This window comes from Anas platyrhynchos, chromosome 1, assembly GCF_047663525.1.
Source record: "Anas platyrhynchos isolate ZD024472 breed Pekin duck chromosome 1, IASCAAS_PekinDuck_T2T, whole genome shotgun sequence".
NCBI classification, from domain to species: Eukaryota; Metazoa; Chordata; class Aves; order Anseriformes; family Anatidae; genus Anas; species Anas platyrhynchos.
In genome coordinates this window covers 201,001,393-201,023,036 of record NC_092587.1, presented here as the reverse complement: position 1 = coordinate 201,023,036, position 21,644 = coordinate 201,001,393, and the positions used below count along the sequence as shown (strand labels likewise).

Genomic DNA, 21,644 nt, shown 5'->3' with positions numbered 1-21,644 from the left:
TGAAATTCAATGGGAATGGCTTCACTGGGAGTTGGACCAGGCCCTTATTTCAGGGTGTAAAATAATGAATAAGAAGACACTGGTGCCAGGCTGTGTACAGGCAACCAAGCAGCACACAAATAAGGACTATTTTTGCAACATTTCCTAAACACACACTGTTTGCATTGGTAAGATTCAGGGAGCTTCTTTCCTCCCCCAAACCATGTACATAAAAGTGTCGGGGAGCCATGAAGTCACCTCAACTGGTTGCTCTCAAGCAAACAGTGCTTAATGGAAGGACAGTGTGCAGCAAATGATGGTGCTGGACCTTAGCTGTTTTTTGTTTGGATTTGACACCTTATTTCCACACAACAAAGGATTTCCAAGCAGCACCGCAAGGAAGATAAAACATGAAGGAATGAATTTGATCACAAAACATGCACATTTACTTGCAGAAATGTTTCTGAGTGGAGATAAAACACTGCAACGTAGGAGCCAGGGAAGAAAAATAAAAATATTTCTCAATAATATGAAAATTATATTCTTACTTATTTTTTTAATATCTGTGTTTTCTTAATGCATATTTCTACCTGTAGCTAAAAGCAGAACTGTGAGTAGGAGATAATGAAATGAAATTACAATTTTAACCCTTAAAACATTTTTCTAAATTGGCAAAGTTTTTTGCATAGCTCTTACAGAGGTGGCATAAAGCTGCTGGCAATGCATTCAAGTTCTGCATTCAAGAAATAAGCCACTTAAAGTTACAAAATGCAATATTTTGCAGCAGATAATAAAGTTAATGGCTTTACAACTTTCATGGGATTTTAACCTATACCAGGGCATTTGTAATCAACCCATGAATAATTATGCAAAATGTAGGTAGAAGACATTACAGCGAATACGCTTGCTGAATGCTCATGTTTTCAGAAAATATGAAAAAAAAATATTCAACCCACTAAAGGCAACTGCAGAGGTGAACTGAAAGCCTGCTGCCATCACCTTTAAAATTATGCAGATTTGGAGAAAAGTCACCACACTATGAAGAATATAACCGTAACTTTTCTCTAAAAGGAAACCTTAAAGAATGGAAAAACAGCAATAACCTGAACCAGTCAAAGCAAGACAAAACTGAAAAAACTTTTGAATCTGGTGCTGAGTGGTTTTTTTTTTTTTTTTTTTTTTTTTCCAGAGGAGGTGCCCCAAAAAGTGAATTTGGAGAATTTGGACATCTCTCTTCTCCATTGTGTGCTTTGTTTCATCTTCTTGCCCTGAAGCTTCCAGACTGTGTTCTCATAGACACATTTCCCTCAAGTGAAATTGTATGCAAAGTGTGTGACACAGCTGTGGAAACACATTTAACACTGTTCAGGTGAAGAAGGACAAGATAGCTCCCATGGAAGAGTTGATGCACCACTAAGCCACCCCAGTTTTACGTGAGAGTTACCTCACTGAAATAAAGACTTCCATTCATAAAACCAGGAGGTGAGTCAGGTTGCGCTGAGTGATGGGCTTTTCTAAACATCTAGGAGATTAAATGCAGTCCCCCAGTGCATGGCCCATGTTTCAACTGAGTCCTTCACTGCTCACGTGGGCAAACTACCAATCTGTTTGGCACACAACTTGATCCCAGAACAGGGTGCTGCGGGACTGGGCCCAAACATTTCAGAAATCCCAAAGATTTCAGAAAATATTGGCAAACAGGAAATAAATCTCTCACTGATTAATTTATACACTTGGTTCCAGTGGAAACCTTGGATATACAAAGTCAATTGGGTGAGAGGGCCTAAGTCAACTATTTCTTTACCAGTTCTAATCCTTACATGTGGGTGTTTTTTTTTTCCCCCCTCTGTTTGCTTAAGATAAGCATATAAATACTCTCATCCCAACTCAGACACCCTTATCTATCTCAGTAAGCACTTTGCTGAGATCCTAAAGTCTCCAGTGGCATCTCAGAAGTTAGCATGGCCTGGGTGGGGGCCCATGGAGGGCCAATCCCCTCAACAAGGACAGCACTGTTTTGGCCTTTGTCCTTGCACAGCTCTTCCCAGTGTGACAGGAACACATGGTACCTGCTCACCAGTGCCAGAAGAGTGACCAGAAACTTCCCTGCCCTTTCTTTGTGGAGGAATGTATTCCAGGAGAGCATGAAATGCACAATGAGGTGAAGAGAGGGAAGGTGAAACTGAGAGAGGGGCATCCAGAGGCCTCAAGAGGTAAAAAGGGCTTCATTTGCAGGGTGCCAAGCCTGTGTTCCTGTGTCTGCTAATAAAATAATTTGAATAAAATAGCATCTTATGAAGCCGAGACTTTCTACAGTATGTAGTGATTTAAGGCAGGTAAGGACTGGGTGAGCCACACCGCTTTATATCTATGCACATACACTAAATTTAGGAAGATATATTCAGTCTTCCTGGCTTACGTGGAATATGCCCCTTCATCCCCACTTCTGATTTTACTGAATGTTTTATTGTTAGTTTTTCTTTCTTTATTAGCAGGGAAGCAAACTGGTATGTTTTAAAATTTCTCTAACTGTTGTCAGTATTAACTTCCTGAGGATTTTAGCCTGTTTGCAGAGATTCAGTAAAATGAAGATTTTTTTTAGGTCAACATTTTCTTCTGGCAGACTGAGCCTGAAGTGCACTTTATTTCCCTTTAATTTAACAGCTCCAGCAGCTTTTCCAGTTAAATCGACTGTTCATTATTGAGCCCATTTATGAAGGGCTGTGCAGTGCAGTTTAATGAATCCCTGGCACAAAGCTCCCTTTCAGTGTAGGGAAAGAATAGCAGCCTATTTAGGTCCTGTAGGGCTGTATGTCAAAGGCTGCCTATAATACTTGTCAGGGAAGGGCAGAAATTCCCACTGATATAAGAATGTGCAAGAAATCAACTTGCACAACCAACTCGCAGATTAAGACACGATCAGGAAATGAGACTGTAGGTTTCGGATAGTGACACCTGTTTGGGAAGCGAGACTTTCCCATAACTTCATAACCATACGGGCCTGTACAACCAAGCAGGAAAAAAAGTCCTCCTTCCCCTGCCACAGAGATGGTCCTGCTTTCATGCTGCCTTACCAATGCTGCGGTGAAGGGAAAAGGAGCACTGGAGATCAGGGGCTTGGTTTGCCTTCCCCCAGGGAGGGTTTGGCTGGTGACGGGGTGAAGCAGGGGTTGTTCCTTGCCCATGTTCTTGGCATGAGATGTTTCCTTTGGGCTGGATCTCACACCTATCCCTGTGTTGTGGTGGATTTACTCTGGGTTTGGACCCCGAGGTGGTGCCATGAGCATTGGGAGGGCACTGCTTCTGCAAGTGCCTCCAGTGCAGAGCTGACACTGTAATGCTGGGCAAGGCTTGCTTGCTTGCTAACGCCTCTGCTGCCTAAGACAATCTCTCTTTTCTGGCCCACTCAGCCCATAGGGATAACAAATTGTTCTCCTCACTAAAGGCTTGATTTTGTGGCTAAGAGCTGGATTTGTGGGCTGTGCAATGCCTGAGCCAGTGAGCATTGTATGACCCTGCTCCCTTCAGTTCAGGCTGAGAATGTGTCACTATGGGAGCCAGGTCTGCTGCCTGTAAAGCCTTGGTTTAATTCTCAAAGCCTCTCAAGATGCTGCTGCTACCTATGTGAGGATGAACAAGAAATCAGAACAAGACAGATACATCTCCTATGTGAAAGAGGGCAAGAAAACAGCAGTGGAGCCCCTTACTGAGCACTGAATGCTTCCCAGTAGGATAGAGGTGTGGGCTGGGGGACTGCAGCCAGTTCACTCCCCCAGGAGCAAGCGGAGGGACCTGGACATCTGGTCCAAGCATTTCCATGTCTAATCCCAGCCCACAGAGGAAGCTTCAGTGCTTGCCACCATGCTCAGGCTGAGCAGCGCAATCCTGAGCAAGCGCAGGCAGAAGACAAGCATTGGCTCATATGGCTGAAGGGCAAAAGAGACGTTTTGCAGGAATAACCAAACGGCTATTTCCTTGGAAAAAAATTAGGCTTCTTTGCAAGTTGTTGACATCATGTGGTTTAGCAAATTTCCCTCCAGGCATTGCCCAACTTGGGGTAATCAGCTCTGCTTGAGAGAACACAGAGAATAAGCATGTTTAATGCAATTATGAAAGCTTTCTAAATCTCCAGATCTGGTCTAGAATATGTAAATTTGGCCGCTTAGCACGAATGAATGCAAAGTTTGCTTTGCATGCCTGACAATTGTTTTAATACTCTCCAATTTTTAGGAGGTAATAAAGTCTCCCACTAAACCGTATCTGAGCTCTCAAAGCTGTTTAATTGAATGAATTCAGCTTTACAGAAGACAAGCCAGGGCTTTCAGCTTCTTTCTCTAAGCCACCGGATATTTAGCCACTCTGCATATAATACCACCCAGCCTCATTAGCAACCCCCTTTAGAGCTGCTATGAAATATCGTTGCTGTAATGCCGAAGCAGCTAAAAACTTGAGGACAACCCCACTGCTGCTGTTACTGTGTTGGCTCACATTGGCCAGATGGCCCCAAACTGGGGAGATAGAGATGCCTGTTTTCCAGGTCCTTGTGCAATTTGGAGCAGCCTCAAAGTGGATGTAAAACTATGCAGTGGAGAAGGCAGGGGATGTATATGTTGTTCTTTACATTTCCCCATCAATAAGGGAGCTCAGAGCAGGCTGCAAAGCTTGACAGGGCTTGACAGGACCCGAGGGCAGCTAATCCGTGTCGGTTGTACTCCAGCTAAGCAGTTTAAATCCACCCCTTATGTAGACATTCTTATATGTAGAGATATATAGATTTCCCATAGCTCTCTATATGATTTTTTTTTTTTTTGCTTCAATTACACAGTTGCACTCAGGGCAACTCCCCTCAAAAAGAGGCTCAAGGAGGCTCCTGCAGAACATGGAGCCGGCTTTGTGAGCCTGTCCCAGATGCGCTGCTGCTGAGACCTGCTGAGATGTGGCCAATACCCAACACAGAGCTCCCAGATGTGTTTGCATGGCCAGAAACTCAGTATGAGCCCATGCTTTGGGAAAGCTGCTGCTGATGCTGGGCTGCTCCTCCTCTGAAGCAGAGATGGATCCTTCCCATGAGAAGATTTCAGTTGCAGCCAAACATTACCACCAAGCTAGGACTGGACCTTTGGAAATAATCTGAGTGTTTTCAGTCAGCTCAGAAACTCGCTGTGAGCAAGGTCTGCTGCTGCGAGGCACTGCGTGAGAGACTGAGAAAATCGGCATTTTTGTTTTGTAGAGGATATTGGGCCTTTTTTTCTCACATGAAATATGTGTTTTCCCCTCTTTTCTCATTCCAATGCTTGTTTGTTTTGCATTCAATCAGTGTTTGAAATAACAGTGGGGTGAATTTGGCTGATTTTTTCTTTTCACCACTAAGTACATTCTGAGGAAGCAGCCTGCTTCCCTTTTCTTCCACAAAGTTTTGCTTTCTGGTTTGTCCTTCCTGCTGTGTTTCTAATGAATTGGTGCATCCCAAGAAAACTCACTTCATTTCAGTCAAAATCAGATATGTGTCTTTGTTCATATTTGGACATACAAAATCACTAAAGATAAATCTGTACCTCACAGGGTATGATGCTATTCTGCATCATTAAATATACATGTGCAATTTTCTAAAGGTAAAAGTTTTTTTTTTTTTTTTTTTTTTTTTTTTTTTTTTTTTTTCTCCATGTACCTGGAATATGAAAGATTTATAGGGCTGTCTCACTAAGCACTTGGAATGACAAAATTTCCTGAGTTGTCAGGGACCCACAAGGGTCATCGACTCCACCTCCTGGCTCCACACAGGACTACCTAAGAATCAAAGCATGCGCCTGAGAGCATTGCCCAAACGCTTCTTGAAGCATACATAAATAAGCAGTTGTTAAAATCTCTCCCGAATCACAGCGCTGGATTATCCCAAGACAAGTGCATAACTATGCTTGGAAGAAAACTCACTGCAAACTAATTCAGGCTGGCGCCGTGCCCTCGTCCCGCCTGGTGCCACAGCCGGAGTGCATCTCCAGACCCTGACGGACAGTGCCGGGCGCGATCCCACATTTTGTGCCAGCGGGGCCGTGGCTGCAGGAGTGGGGACGGTGCTTGGGGTGGTGACATGCTAGTGATGGGCATCCCAGAGCTGGCCCGGAGGGGGTGGTCTGGGGGATGCTGTGTGACCTGGCGGTGCTGTGCTGCTGGCCCGGGGAGGGCTTTGTGATCTGGGGGTGCCGTGTACATACTTTGGGGGGGTGTTTGTGATCTGTGTACCCGGGGGGGGGGGGAGGGGGGCAGCGATGCACCTGTCCAGGAGCTGACGCCCTTGTTCCCACCCCGCCGCCGCTGTCCCCGGCCGGGAGCGCGCAGCCCGGCCCGGCTCCCGTGCTCACAGCGGGGAGGCGGGGAGGGTCCGGGGCCAGCCCCGCGCCTGAGCCCTCCTTCTCCTCCTGCTCCTCCACCTCCTCCTCCTCCTCCTCCTCCTCCTCCCCCGGCCGCCGCCTTTTCCCCGCCGCCGCCGCCCGCAGCCCGGCGCTGCCCTGCGGAGCTCGGCGCGGCGGCGCCCCGCGGCCGGCCATGGCCGTGCCAGCCGCCCTGCTCAGCCCCCACCACCACCTCCTCTCCTTCTGCTTCCCCGCCGGCGGCCTGCTGGGCTATGCCGACCTGGAGAAGGGCTACGAGGGCGGAGGAGGAGGAGGAGGAGGTGGCGGCGGCGGCGGCGGCGGCGAGGCGGGGGACTTTAAGGAAGCCACCAGGGACCTGCTGAGCTTCATCGACTCGGCCTCCAGCAACATCAAGCTGGCGCTGGACAAGCCGGTGAAGTCGAAGAGGAAGGTGAACCACAGGAAATACCTGCAGAAGCAGATCAAGCGTTGCACCGGCATCATCGCCGCCGCCGCCCCGCCGCCCTCCTCCTCCTCCTCCTCCTCCTCCTCCTCCTCCCCGGCCGCCGCCGCTTGCCCGGCCAAGCAGCCGCCGCCACCTCGCCGGGAAGCCTCGACGGCGGCCAGCAGCCTCCAGAGCAAGAGCCTGGCGGCCCTTTTCGGCTCCCTGCAGCCGGGAAGGGGCTCGGCGAGCGGCTGCGGGGCGGCGGGAGGAGGAGGAGGAGGAAGCAGCGGAGGGTCGGCGGCTGCGGGTGGCCCTCGGAAGGTGCCTCTGCGGGCCCGCAACCTGCCGCCCTCCTTCTTCACCGAGCCGGCTCTGCCGCCCCGCGGGCCTCCGCCGGCCTCCAAGGAGACGGAGAAAGGCGGTGGGGCGGAGGCAGCCGAGTTTTTTGAGCTGCTGGGCCCCGACTACGGAGCGCTGCTGCCTGAGCACGCCGCCCCGCAGGACGCCTTCCCCGCCGCCCGCCTGCCCGCCGAGCTGGGGCTGGAGCACGGCCTCTACGAGGCTCCGCTGCCTTCGCTGCCCGCCGCCCACCACCCGCTGTTGGGTGGGCTGCTGTATCCCGAGCCGCCCTGGAGCCCGGCCGGGCCCTGCAGCCCCCCAAAAAAATCTCCTCCCGAGGCGCTACGCCCGCTCTACTCCGGTGGAGCGGAGTCCGGCAGCGAGACCTTCGGCTCCTTCTTCCCTGAGTGCCCCTTGGCCCCGCCACAGGTGCCCTACGACTACAGCACCGGCTACCACCGGGCCACCTACTCCGGCCTGTAGGGCAAGGCTGGTGGGCTTGGCCCCCTGGGCCTCGAACACGGACCGTAACGCAGGGGGAAGGAGGGAGCGGGCGAGCCCACCTCCCATGGGGTGGCTGAGTCCTGGGTGAGGGCTCAGGATGGGACCCAGTGGATGCTCACGGTGGTGAGGGAAGAGTTGGGTTCCACCACCTTGGAGTGGCTGGGGGCTGCGCTCACCCTGCCAGCCCCCTGAAAGCTGGCCACAGCTCCTGTTGGAAGAGCACTGGGATCTGGGATGTCTCAGTGCCTGGCAAGTCACCTCCTCCTCCTGCAGCCTGGGAGATGCTGCGGTGTGCCAATAAAAACGTGAAATACTCGATTCCTTCAGGTGTTTTTATAGTGCACAGTGACTACAGTGCGTTAGCGTTCATTAGGGGTCAGGTTTTGTGTTACTGTAGGCAGACGCGACTTGATTTACGTGTCCGGCGTGACATTGCAATGGGGTCTGCTCTCCTTGAAAGCAGCCATGACCACTTGTAATTGATTTCAGTTTGGAAGTAAAACTCAGTCAACTCTTGTGGTGTGTTTAACGTCTTTCACAGCAGTGTGTGCATCCTGAGTGCTGGCAGATTTTCAGCTGAGGACACAAAAGGCGAGTAAAAAAAATTCAATGAAGCAAAATTTGAAAACAAATGCTGCTACCAAATCTTAGGTGTCCTGAAATTTAACGATGTCTTGCAGGATCTTGCAAACAGCAATTTAAGTTAACAGACAGCATAAGTTCTGGACAAAAATGTACTGTAGCTGCTCCAGCTATGTGATTCCTACAGACTGTTGGATTTCTTTCAGGAATGTGTCAAAGCTCGGAAAGCAATGTGGCTCAGTCTCATTGTGTACAGGAGATTATTTGATAATTGTTTAAGTTATGTAAAAGAGTTTATGATAGGTCCTATAAAAATAAAGCTACACAGTAGATCTAAGACCTGTGGTTCTTACTGCTGTTGAAATGCAGTGTTCCCGTGTTTTTCATTGCATGTCCATCCTCTCTAAGTGTTTCTTGGCAGCAGTTAAGACAGGCAGTGGTTATTGTCTTTCCTAAATCTTTTGAAACACTGTATTTTATCCACAGCGACCCGTGCTTGTTTTGCCTTCATTTGTAGCGACTGTTTCTTTAATTTACTAGAAAGAAGGGACTGATAATACCTTACTAAAGCCAGGGGATGAAAATTGTTACAGTTATAAAAACAGATCAAAATACTTGGAGGTTTCCTATTGAGATGCAAGTCTTAAAAGGCAATCCTGCAGCTTGGCTCCCTGCCAGTCCCAAGCTGATTGTTTGTTTTTGAAACGGGATTCACATATGGATAAGCCTGAGTTTTACCCTTGGTGGTGATAAATCCATGTGCCTTCTATCTTTACAAGACGTGAAAGGTAAAGCTTTTTTTTTTTTAATTATTATTTTTTTTTATTTTTTTTTTTTATTCATTCATCAAGCCAGATTTAAGAGACTTAGTCTCAAGAAGTTGAGATATACAGAGAAGTGAAACAAGATATGGAAATAAACCTTGAGATAATTTGTATCTGAAATTGCCTTAATTTTACTTTTTAATAGCAAGAACTGTAATGTACGTGTAACTTACACCATTTCTTTCCTTCCCAAAAGTTGCCCAAGATCTGTACAAGCTTTATGGAAAGGAACCATGATGGATGAACAGCCATGATACTCCAGCATCCATTATCTGGACTGAGCCCAGCTGTGTGCTGTTAAGGAAACACACTTTTCAAGTATAATTCTGCAGTAGTTTATTTAACTAAGCTTCATGAGAGCATGTATGAGGAACAATGGGCAGCCAGTCCAGCCAAGGTAGCTACAAATTAGGTTAATCCTGCCCCGCTGCTGTTTTGGTTGACTGGACAATGTTGTACCCCATGGATTCCGTCCCGCTGTCTTCCGTCCTTGGCAGATCTCCCAGGGAAGAGAGTGCGAGTTTGCATTTGTGATCAGCATGCTGCCAGGTCCAAACATAGCTTATGTATAACTACATCTTAGATTGTCCAGAAAGACTTACTGGGAGGGTATTTTGGTTGGAGAGGTTTTTTTTTTTTTTTTTTCTCATCACTGCAAGTATGAATTTGTAGCACATATTAGCAGGAGCTGTTGGGAGTATTGTGGCTTGATGGTGTTTGCTAACAGACCTTACTGTTCAGCTTTCTCACCTGAGCTGTGCATATCAGATCTGTGCTTGCAGGAGGCCAAGCAGATGAAGGGGAAGTTTATAATGCAATGTTCTGTCAAGGGAAAAATAACGCCTTTTTTCATTTAGGGTTTCACCAAGCAATGTATTCATTTCACAAGCTCAGCGTGCAAATAGGTCTCAGTCAGGGACCTAGTCCTGAAAACCTTACAGTCATCCGAATCTCTCAGCTGTTTCACAGACTTCAGTGGGACTTTGCTTGAAAAAAAGTCTCAAATTGATCTTCAGGAATAGACTCAGGGATATGCTAGGTAGACTCTGCAAACCTGAATAGCGTGGTTCCCCACAAGTCCCACCCTTTTATTTTAGGTAGCTGTAAAGTAGCACAAATCTGATCTGCCAGTGTTTCTCACTTGTTGGGTGCTCTGCTCCCTTGTAGATGGTGTTCAGGGATGCTCAGGAGCACGGCATCAGTCTTCTTGGGTTCAATTTTGTCTCAGACAAGAGGGAGAAGCAGTTCTGTGGGTGTCAGTAGAGCTGAGCTGGTGTAAAACCAGTGTGGCAGCCTGCTCCATCTGCTGCCCAGATCAGAGCAGTTCTTCTTGATGGACTTGCCAGAAGTTGGGGCATCTCCAGGAACCAGCCTGACTGAGCAGCAGCTGCAGATATTGCTTCAGCTTAGCCTGTGTCCTGTAATAGTTCATTAAACGGGGTTTTCAGTTTATAGGTGCTTACACTGGAAAAATATAAAATAAATAATAATAACAAATAGCATTGTTAAACCTTGCAGTACTGCTGCATTTCTGCTAGAGGATGTATTTGAGGAGTAAGTGGTGAGGGAAGCTCAGGGAAGGAGCTCACAATGGCTGGGCTGCTCCCACAGCTTTTCCCACAGCACAGGCCAAACAAAAGACTTCTGTGCAACTCCTGAGAGGTGCTGGAGCTCCTCTCTGTGCTGCAGAGGAGGCGAGGGAACCCTTACCAGACCCAGGGTTGCCATCTAGCGGAACTGCAGCTTTTTTGTGCATGTGGGAGCTTTTTTTTTTTTTTCTCCCAGTTTGAATAGTGCGGGCACAGAAAATGTCACATAGGAGTCTCACTTGTAAATGCCCTTGGGAAATAGCTTTCTGTATTTTTTTAAGCACCTGTAAGAATAAAACTTTTTGGAATTGAGCGGGATAATTTGGTTTATCTGGTGCACTTTTCCAAGGAGTCTGTCCCTAAGAATGAAATCTTGTCATATTTAATTATTTTTGTCTTAAAATAAGTTTGTTCTTTGAAATTGGGTTTTGGTTTGTCAGATCAAGTTCAGACTATTGCAATATTTAATTCTACAAAGTTTTCACTGAGTTTCTCAGATATTCTAAATACAATTTTGTTGCTGGTGAATTTTACACATATTACCTGCTTTTACTGCATTTTTTTTTTTTTTTTGGTGGGAAAATGAAAATGTACACATCTTAATAACTTCCTATGCAGTCAAGATGATAAAAGCAGAATAAAAAGAGTGCTTTTCTCTCTTTTAAAATGAGGGAATCACACCTTTCTTGAATGGTGTTTTATTGACAAATAGCAAAGGGTTCACAATGAATGGCTATTGCTGCATCTCACTATTTTGTGACTTAAACAGTTTGTACCCCTTCAAGAAAACTGAAATATTCTCTCATTTTCTTGGATGGACTTTTGAAACTGGCTTACTAACCTGCTAAGAACCTGAGCTTGGGGTTGTTCTAATACAGTCTGACCCCGATAATAAGAAGTCATCTTTGATGAGCTTATGTAGTTGTTCAAACAATGTTAGTAAAGATACAGAAGTTTATTGTAAAGTTTGTTTGCGTTATGACTTTGTGAATAAACTGCTTTTGTCAACAGTGCAAAAACTGAAGGTAATTCTGCAGACATGCAAGCAACAAAGGTGGCAACATGAGTTGTTCAAGCCTACAAGCCTGACTATCTGAAACAGGAATTTGGAATGTCTTTAGGTTTACTCAAGAGACTACAGCTTACCTTCTCTACAAATAACTCATCTCTATTTTTTTTTAAAGATTGGTAAATGTTTATTTAAAATCCAATGTTATTTATAATGCATTTATGTAAGAGCAAAAAAAAAAAAAAAAAAAAAAGACGTATGTTATAAGCAGTGATCCCTTCCAAAATCTGTGTGGGTAAACACTGACAGATCATTACTAAAAGGTGAGGGGAGAACTTTTATTTCCAATTTTGTTATGTTTTTTAATACCTCACTGTAACTTTGATTATCCTTGGTGACTCCCCTCCCTCGCTGTCAGAGAAGTATTCCACTAGACTGTGGGGTTTTAGCCTTTTATGTGTTTTAGATCCCTTCCTATAAAAGGAAATGTATTGTCAAAGCCTTATCTTTCTTGGTTGTTTTGGCTGTAGCCCACAGACTCATGTCTGTCTGTATATCATAGCTCCATCACTAAGAACATTTCAATTGCTTTTTAATTGCATTTTTCATTGCTTGAATTGGCAAATGCAGGACTTAAGGAACATGCAGCTCTTCTCCTAAACAACCCTTCACTAGTCCTTTTCTGAGATGGGGGAAATCATGTCTGATTATGAAATCTCTGTGATCCCCTCAAAGGCAGCTACAACTACACAATTTACCCTGTGCTCTCTTCAAAGGCAGATACAATTAAATACTTTACCCTGTGTGCTCCTCCTGTTCTGGTATCCCTGGGACATAAAATGTGGATTGGACTGTAATAAGAGAGGGAAGAAGGACAGGATTCCATCTTGGTTCTGAAGTGCTCTGATGTTCCTGTTAGTGCATGTTTTGTGTGTCAGGATGTCTCCTGTTGGGCATTTCAGACTGTTCTAGCCTTTGCAGCTAATTGTTGATCAGTCTGTGGGCTCTGAACAAATTCTGACAAATGCTGCTGTGGCAGATAACTGAGCGCATTTGCTATACCACCTCTTTGCCATAGAATCATAGAAACACAAGGTTGGAAAGGACCTACAAGATCATCTAGTCCAACCATCCTCCTATCACCAATAATACCCACTAAGCTACTAAATCATATCTCATAGCAGCTCATCCAGGTGTTCTTGAACACTGTGAGGGATGGTGACTCCACCACCTCCCTGGGCAGGCCATTCCAGTGCCCGACCAATCTTTGAGAGAAAAAAGTTTTTCCTGATATCTAATCTAAATCTCCCCAGGTGCAACTTGTGGTCATATTCTTGAGTCCTATCTTTAGTTATCTGGGAGAAGAGGTGGACCCCCTCCTCATTACAACCTCCCTTCAGGAAGTTGTAGAGTGCAAAGATGTCTCCCCTGAACCTGCTCTTCTCCAGACTAAACAATCCCAGCTCCCTCAGCTGCTCCTCATAAGACTTGTGCTCCAGACCCTTCATCAGTTTTGTTGCCCTTCTCTGGACATGCTCCAGGGCCTCGATATCTCTCTTGTTGTGAGGGGCCCAAAAATGAGCACAGTACTCGGTGTGGCCTCTTCAAAGCTGAGTACTGGGGGATGATCACCTCCCTGGTCCTGGTGGCTACGCTATTTCTAATACAGGCCAGGATGCCATTGGCCTTCTTGGCCACCTGGGCACATTGCTGGCTCATGTTCAGCTGAGCATTGATCAACACTCCCAGGTCCTTTTCCTCTTCATAGTCTTCTAGCCAATCTGCCCCAAGCCCATAGCGTTGCATGGGGTTATTGTGGCCAAAGTGCAGGACCTGGCACTTGGCCTTGTTGAATGTCATCCCATTCACCTCAGCCCAGCAGTCCAGCCTATCCAGATCCCTCTGAAGGGCCAACCCTTAGGCAGATTGACACTATCTCCCAACTTGGTGTCATCTGCAAACTTACCAAGGGTACACTCAATCCCCTCTTCTAGGTCATCAATAAAGACATTAAACAAGATATAGGCTCTAGTACTGACTCCTGGGGGACACCACTTGTAATGGGATGCCAGCTGGAATTAACTCCATTAACCACTACATGCTGGGCACGACCCTACAGCCAGTTCTTTACCAGAGAAGAATATACCTGTCAAGGCCATGTGTGGTTTCCCCAGGAGAACACTGTGGGAGACTGTGTCAAAGGCTTTGCTGAAGTCTAAGTAGACTACATCTCTAGGTGGCCAGCATGACCTGCCTTTCATGAACCTGTGCTGGCTGGGCCTAATCCCTTCTTGTAGATGGGAGTCATGTCGGTAAGCCTCCAAATGTCTGGGACCTCTCCAGATAGCCAGGAACACTGGTGGATGGTGGAAAACATCTTGGCAATCACCTCTGCCAGCCCCCTGAGCAGCCTCGGGTGGAGCCCATCTGGTCCCATGGACTTGTGACATTACAGATGGAGGAGCAGGACTCTAACTGTCTCTTCCTGGATCACAGGGGGTGATTCTCTACCTGAATCACAGGGTGTTCCTGGGAATTCCAGGTCAGGGTATTGAGTACCCTGAGGATAACTGATCCGACTATTAAAGACATGTAAAGAAGGCGTTGAGAACCTCAGCCTTTTCCTTATCCACAGTGATCTCATTCCCTGATGCATCAAGTAGAGGATGGAAGTTTTCCTTGGTTCTTCCCTTGCTGTTAATATATTTGTAAAAGGACTTCTTGTCCTCTTTTACTGCAGTGGCCAATCTGAATTCAAGCTGGGCTTTTGCCTTTCTAACTTCCTCTCTGCATATCTTAGCAAATTCTTTGTAGTCGCCCCAAGTAGCCTGTCCTTTCTTCCTGAGCACATAGACTCTCTATTTCTCCTGGAGTCTCAACAATAGTTCCCGGTTCATCCATGCCAGTCTTCTTCCCCTCCAGCTTGCCTTATGGGACACAGGAGCAGCCTGCTCCTGTGCCTTTAAGATTTCTGTCTTGAGGAGCGTCCAGGTTTCCTGGATCCCTTTGTCCTTCAGGAGTGACTCCCAAGGGACCCCTGAAACAAGTATCCTGAGCAGGTCAAAGTCTGCCCTCTGGAAGTTCAAGATAGCAGTTTTGCTAGTTACCCTTTTGATATCACCAAGAATAGAAAATTCTACAATTTCACGATCACTCTGCCCAAGATAGTCCCCAACTTTCACATCTCCCACCGGTCTTTTTCTGTTAGTGAAGAGCAGGTCTAGTGGGACACCTCCCCTGGTAGGCTCTTGAACCAGCTGTGTCAGAAAGCTATCTTCTACACACTAGAAACCTCCTGGACTGGTTCTTCAGCACAATCGCTTCCAGCTCCTCCTGTTTGTTGGCCATGCTGTGTGCATTGGTGGAGATGAGATATCTGTCTCACCCCCAGCTTCAGCATTGTTCCCCCAGGCACTTCTCTGGTGAGCCCTGTTTTATGCCCCTCCCCTGTCATAGCTGGTTTAAAGCTCTCTTGATGAGTTCTGCTAGCTGCTGAGCTAGGATTCATTTCCCATTTGAGACAAGTGAGTTTCATCCATTGTCAATAGGCCAGGGGTCGAGAAAACTGTCCCATGGTTAAAGAATCCAAAGTTCCTGTCTTGACACCAGCCTCTCACTCAATTAATCATTACCTGTGTTTTCCTAGCCCACTCCGTGTCCTTCAGCTCCCCAGAAGGTATAGAACAAAACACCATTTATGCTCCCACTCCTTTAGCTATTCACTCTAAACCCTTGAAATTTCTTTTCATAGTTTGCAGGCTTCTCTGAGTGATTTCATCACTGTAATGGGTAGTAATAAGTGGGGTGAACCAGCTCTGAGAGTTTTCTAGTTATGTCCCTGATCTGGGCCCCAGGTAGGCAGCACACTTCCCTACGGTTCAGATCTTGTCTGCAAATGGGGTCCTCTGTTCCTCTGAGAAGGGAGTTGCCTAACACAACCACCCTTCTTTCTTTCCTGGTAGAGGCAGTCTGAATGCATGGAGTCAACTGGTAACCTCTTTGGGGAACTTTTATGCAACTCCCCTTTTACCTCCCCTTCAATGTCCAATGCTACAAACACAACGCTTAGAGGGACCTGGGGACACAAAGGAAGCAGAGCGGGGGTTTGCCCATGATGCTGAGCAGGGACCCTCTCCCAACCCCCCTCATCCTTCAGGTCCCCCTCCTCTGCCTGACAGGGACAGGGGAGGGGGTCCACCACCAGTTGTGGGGTATTTTCCTGGCACCTTTCCCTCTGGCACTCCAGAAAGCTACTCCAACAGTCAATCTCCTGCTCACAGAACCCTGATGGCCCTCAGTCTCTCAACCTGCTCTTTCAGCTCTGAACCAGATCTTTCACCTGTTCGCACCTCACACTGGTGGAATACCTGCTACCTTCCCCTGGCAGCAGCAGGTTCTGGCACTCCCTGCAACCAGAGTCCTGTACAGCCATGGTTCTGGGCAGGCCCTCTGTTTGTGTTGCCACGGTCTTTTTGGGTCAAGTTCTCTGCCAGGTGGAGACCATTGCAAAAATTGTGGTCATAGAGACCGCCAGTAGATAGGATGGACTCGAAAGGGAGGAGGGACAGACTCCCTGTGCCCTGCTGCACGAGCTCCCACACCCACCACTGCAGCATGCTGAGGGTGGTTCTCATGTGCTGGTCACCCTTCCCGGTGCCTGGTGGGCAGCAATGCGTCATCACCCTCCTGGAGGTTTTTTCTAGGCAGAGGGCCTGGGTGCAGTCACTGTTGCCCTGGCAATGCCCACTCTCCGTCAGCTTCTCTTGCGAGAGCCAGCAGGTGCTGCCTGGTTGTGCTGCTGTCCCAGACCACTCCTGGAGAAGCAAGGGCCCGAGATCCCCCCAAACGCATGGTCGGGTGCTGCAGCTGCGGCTGTGCCAGCTCCGAGGCAGCCGACCTCGACTACAGGTGCCATCCCTTGGCAGTGTGCGCTGAAGAGAACTGCACCTCTGTAGTGGGTTTACATGGCAAGGTTTTGGTAACAGGGGGTGGTTTTGGTAACATAGGGGTGGTTTCTGTGAGAAGGATCTAGAAGCTGCCCCATATTTGGTAAGGGCCCCACTGCTGACCAGAGTTGAACCAATACGCGATGTTGTTTTGCGCCTCTGTGAGAGCAGGGAAAAGACAGGGAAAGAAAGACAGGGAAAAAAAATGCTGTGCCACACACAGCAGCTGGGAGAGTGAGAGGAGTGAGGAACGGCCTTGCAGGTGCCAAGGTCAGTGAAGAAGGAGGGGGAGAGGTGCTCCAGGCGCCGGAGCAGAAGTCCCCTGCAGCCTGTGGTGATGCCCATGGTGAAGCAGGATGTCCCCCTGCAGCCCATGGAGTACCACGGTGGAGCAGGGTTCCACGCTGCAGCCCGTGGAGGAGACCACGGTGGAGCAGGTGGCCCTGCACCGACGAAGGCTGCCGCCTGTGGAAGACCCCTGCCGGAGCAGATTCCGGGCCAGACCTGTAGCCTGTGGAGAGGAGCCCATGCAGGAGCAGGTGACCTGGCAGGAGCTGCTGCCCGTGGGGGAGCCAGGTTGGAGCAGTTTTCTCCTGAGGGATGGACCCCATGGTACGGACCCATATCTGGAGCAGTTCTGGAAGAGCTGCTGCCTGTGGGAAGCCCACGCTGGATCAGTTCATCAAGGACTGCATCCCGTGGGTGGGACCCCACAGCACAGGGGACGAGAGTGACCGAGAAGGAGCGGCAGAGAAGTGCTGTAGACTGACCATAACCCCCATTCCCCCGTTCCCCTGCACCGCTCGGGGGGAGGAGGTGGAAGAGGGTGGATGGGGGGGGAGGTGCTTTTGGTTTCTTTCCTTCGTTTCTCACTTCTCTAGCTTGTTAGTAATAAGCAATAAATATTACTGTCTCCCTATGCCAAGTCTGTTTTGCCCGTTACAATAATTACTGTGTGATTTTCTCGTCCTTATCTCAACCTTTGAGCCCTTTTCATCATATTTTCTCCCCATTCCTCTTTGAGGAGGGGGAGTGAGAGAGTTGCTGTGGTGGAGCTCGGCTGCCCACTTGAGTGGAACCACCACAACCTCTGCCTCTGTTATTCCAGCCTGTGATCTTTGCCTGAGTGCATCTTCATGGAGGGTTTGGAGTGAATTGGGGGGTTGTTCAGCTCAGCGGTTTTGGCCAAAGCTCAGCTAAGCAAATCAGCTTGTGGGGTGGTATTGAATTAAACCTAAGATGGGGCAAAAATAAGAATACTTTATGAGAAACTGTAGATAGGGAATACTGCTGTTTCTTGAGTAGCAGATGAGCATAATTTTGCTTAGCTTTATAAAAGGTATAGGCCCATTTCTTAAAACTCTGTGTGCCTGTACAGTAGTGAAAACTCCATGAATAATTTTAATTTGTTTTTCAAAGGTAAAGAAACCTGTCCAAGGTTGTCTGGACCAGGGGTGGCAGCATTGAAGAGGCAGTGACACAGATTTTGTTGTCCTCCTCATTTTCTTAATTGCAAACAGTGATATTGATTGTTACTAAAACGTAAAGAATGAGTTTGTATGAACTGATCTCCATGATCGCTGCATTGATGTCATTTAGCAGAAATGGCACTTTCTGCAAGCAGTCATCCAGACCTGATGGTGAAGAGCTTGAGCCTGTGCTGTGTTCAGGTCTCCAGCGTGGCCAAAACAATGCTTCAAGATGGCCTTGAGAGTTGCTCTGGAACCTCCCTTGGTATGACATCCACAATAATATTTCCTTCTCCTCCCAGGTCTCTGATATGTTCAACTTATAAGCTATCTGGAATGCTTATTTGGTGCTTGAAATATGCTCTTTTCTTCAAAAAGTTAAAAATATGATTAATGATGAATTTGTGTGATTGCAGGAAATCTCAGCTTTTTCAAAACAATCTGAAGGAAGTACGTATGAAAACACAGTTTATTGTCATGACTGCTGGCTATACGAATTCAGCCTTGGTGACTGTGAATCAAGCTGGACTCAGACAAATTTCATTTGAATATTACCAGTCTATATTACAATTATCCTTCTTCCAGTTCTAGCACTCTTTGGTGTCATTGATTTGTCAGCTAAATTCATTAGGTCTGGAGTAAACAACCCCAAGCAGAGCTATAGGCTGGGAGATGAGTGGTTGGAAAGCTGCCTGGCAGAGAAGGACCTGGGAGTGAAGGTTGATAGTTGGCTGAATATGAGGCAGCTGAGGTGTTCAGGTGGCCACGGAGGCCAACAGGATCCTGGCTTGTATAAGAAGCAGTGTGGCCAGCAGGTCTAGGGAAGTGATTGTCCCTCTGTACTCAGCTCTTGTGAGGCCGCACCTTGAGTACTGTGTTCAGTTTTGGGCCCCTCACTACAAGAAGGACATGGAGGTGCTCAAGCAAGTCCAGAGAAGGGCGACGAAGCTGTTGAGGGGCCTGGAGAACAAGTCCTATGAGGAGCGGCTGAGGGAGCTGGGCTTGTTCAGCCTGGAGAAGAGGAGGCTCAGGGGCGACCTTATTGCTCTCTACAGGTACCTCAAAGGAGGCTGTAGCGAGGTGGGGATTGGTCTATTCTCCCACATGCCTGGTGACAGGACGAGGGGGAATGGGCTAAAGATGCTCCAGGGGAGTTTTAGGTTGGATGTTAGGAAGAACTTCTTTACCAAAAGGGTTGTTAGACACTGGAACAGGCTGCCCAGGGAAGTGGTTGAGTCACCATCCCTGTAGGTCTTTAAAAGCTGTTCAGATGTAGAGCTTAGTGATATGGTTTAGTGGTTTAGTGGAGGACTTGTTAGTATCAGGTCAGAGGTTGGACTAGGAGATCTTGGAGGTCTCTTCCAACCTAAATGATTCTGTGATTGTTCTCAATGTATAAAAAGCAAAGATCAGATAGACAAAATTGAGTGTGAATTATAAATAAAAGTAAAATTCCATCCTCCTACCATCCCTTTTTATCAGCGGGTAACAAATACAGAATCTTTTTTAGTGTAGTTAAGCTTCACAGTAGAACTAGGCTTTAAGGATTGGCTATAATTGCTTCTGTGCACTGAAATAATTGAATATAAATCAATTACCACCATTTTAGGTATTTTAACAGCCAAGCTTGCTCTACAAAGAAAAACCTTTATTTCCTGTTTAATAGCTAGACCTTTAGCTTCTTTGTTTATCCACATATCTGGGACAAGTGATTCAAAGTCAATCATTAATTAGTGATTTTATCAATATTTTCCTTTCAGGACAAAAAGGTCAGCACACCCTTGAAATTCTAGCAAAACAAATTTATCTGATTTGCACATGAAGCCAAGGCTTGTGACAAAGAAACCTCAGAGAACAACTCGAAGGGTAGAGGTTTAATTTGCGATGTGTGCTTAAGAACATGCCTGTTATGATAAGCACTAATGTGATGGTAAGATAGCCTGCATTTCATTCTGACAGAAACACTAGGCACAATGGCTGAATTAAAAAGAACACCAAAGAAACATGGTTCTGACCTTCATACAATTTATTTTTACTATAATGTGCAGAGACCTTTTGGCTGTCTGAGTCATGGGCTGGCTCTCGGATGCTGAGGACCAGCTGCAGCCTGCTTCGAGCAATGCACTGGCTTTGCCGATAGATGGGCCCTGCCATGGAAGGAGGAGCATGTTAACTTATGGGACAACCTGGATTACTCTACTTGACTAACCCAGACCAGTAGAATTTACAAATAAGATACAATTTTGTTAAATAGGAGGAGAGACGTGAGTCTCAGGAAAGTTCACAAAGGGAAGTGAAGGGCTTTTCCTGCAGAGGTAGTTCAGACATCAATCAATTGCTAGGTTTAGCGTTGTGTTAGAATGCCATAATGATCCTTTCTGGGCTTGAAATAGATATCAACACTGCCATATTATTACATGTATTGGTATATTTTTCCTGTATTTATGCTGTTTTACTACTGGTTTCAAGACACTTCATTATTTTTTCAAAGGAAGAAAAAAGGAAGAACTTAGGAATAGAGAACTTAATCTGTTGCTGTTAGAAAAAGTGGGAGTAAACAAAGAAATCCAACATGATCTACTATTAATATCCTTATTTTAAATTAGAACACAGAACACATAGCCAGAAGCTCAAATTCCCACAATAGTCTACTTCTGTTTTTCCTGGACTGATATGATCTGTTCTACTAGTTAAGGTATCCTATATGGCAGTTACACAGCAATTTCGGGTTTCAGTGAAGTGTCACTAAACAGAAGGTTTTTCTTTTACTAGATTAGTCAAAAAAATATTAAATGCCACTGCTTAAAACCCTGGCAAACTGTGATCTACCACTGACAGTAAGTCAAACGTTATTGCTAGCATCCTTGTCGGGGTCTGTTATAGACCGCAGAACCAGGATGAGGAGTTCTACAGGCAGCTGACAGAAGTTGCAAAATTGTTGGCACTTGTTCTCGTGGGGGACTTCAACTTCCCTGACATATCCTGGAAACACAACACAGCCCAGAGAAAGCAATCTAGGAGGTTTCTGGAGAGCGTGGAAGATAGCTTCTTGACGCAGCTGGTTAGTGAGCCTACCAGGGGTGGTGCCCCGCTAGACCTTCTCTTCACAGAGAAGGACTGGTGGGAGATGTGGTGGTTGGAAGCTGTCTTGGGCAGAGTGACCATGAAATGGTGGAGTTCTCTGTTCTTGGCGAGGCCAGGAAGGAGACCAGTAAAACTGCTATATTGGACTTCTGGAGGGCTGACTTTGAGCTGCTCAGGACACTGGTTGGTAGAGTCCCTTGGGAGGCGGTTCTGAAGGGCAGAGGAGTCCTGGAAGGCTGGGCGCTCTTCAAGAAGGAAATCTTAATGGCACAGGAGTGGTCCATCCCCACATGCCCAAAGACAAGCCAGCATGGAAGACCAGCCTGGCTCAACAGAGAGTTGCAGCTTGAGCTTAGGAGAAAAAAGAGGGTTTATAATCTTTGGAAAAAAGGGCAGGCCACTGAGGAGGACTATAAGGATGTTGCGAGGCTGTGCAGGTACAAAATTAGAAAGGCCAAAGCTCATCTGGAGCTCAATCTAGCTACTGCCATTAAAGACAACAAAAAATCTTTTTACAAATACAT

General features: G+C 46.9%; 1 protein-coding gene across 1 annotated transcript; it reads left to right on the top strand.

Moving 5' to 3' along the window:
- The first annotated feature begins 6,429 nt into the window (after positions 1 to 6,429).
- Positions 6,430 to 8,536, top strand: FAM181B (family with sequence similarity 181 member B). The gene has a single exon (XM_038177491.2). The coding sequence runs from the start codon at positions 6,523 to 6,525 to the stop codon at positions 7,594 to 7,596; it is 1,074 nt and encodes a 357-aa protein (XP_038033419.2). The 5' UTR covers positions 6,430 to 6,522; the 3' UTR covers positions 7,597 to 8,536.
- The last annotated feature ends 13,108 nt before the right edge of the window (positions 8,537 to 21,644 follow it).

Coding starts and splice junctions, on each gene's coding strand:
- FAM181B (XM_038177491.2), top strand. CDS start 6,523: ATGGCCGTGCCAGCCGCCCTGCTCAGCCCCCACCACCACCTCCTCTCC.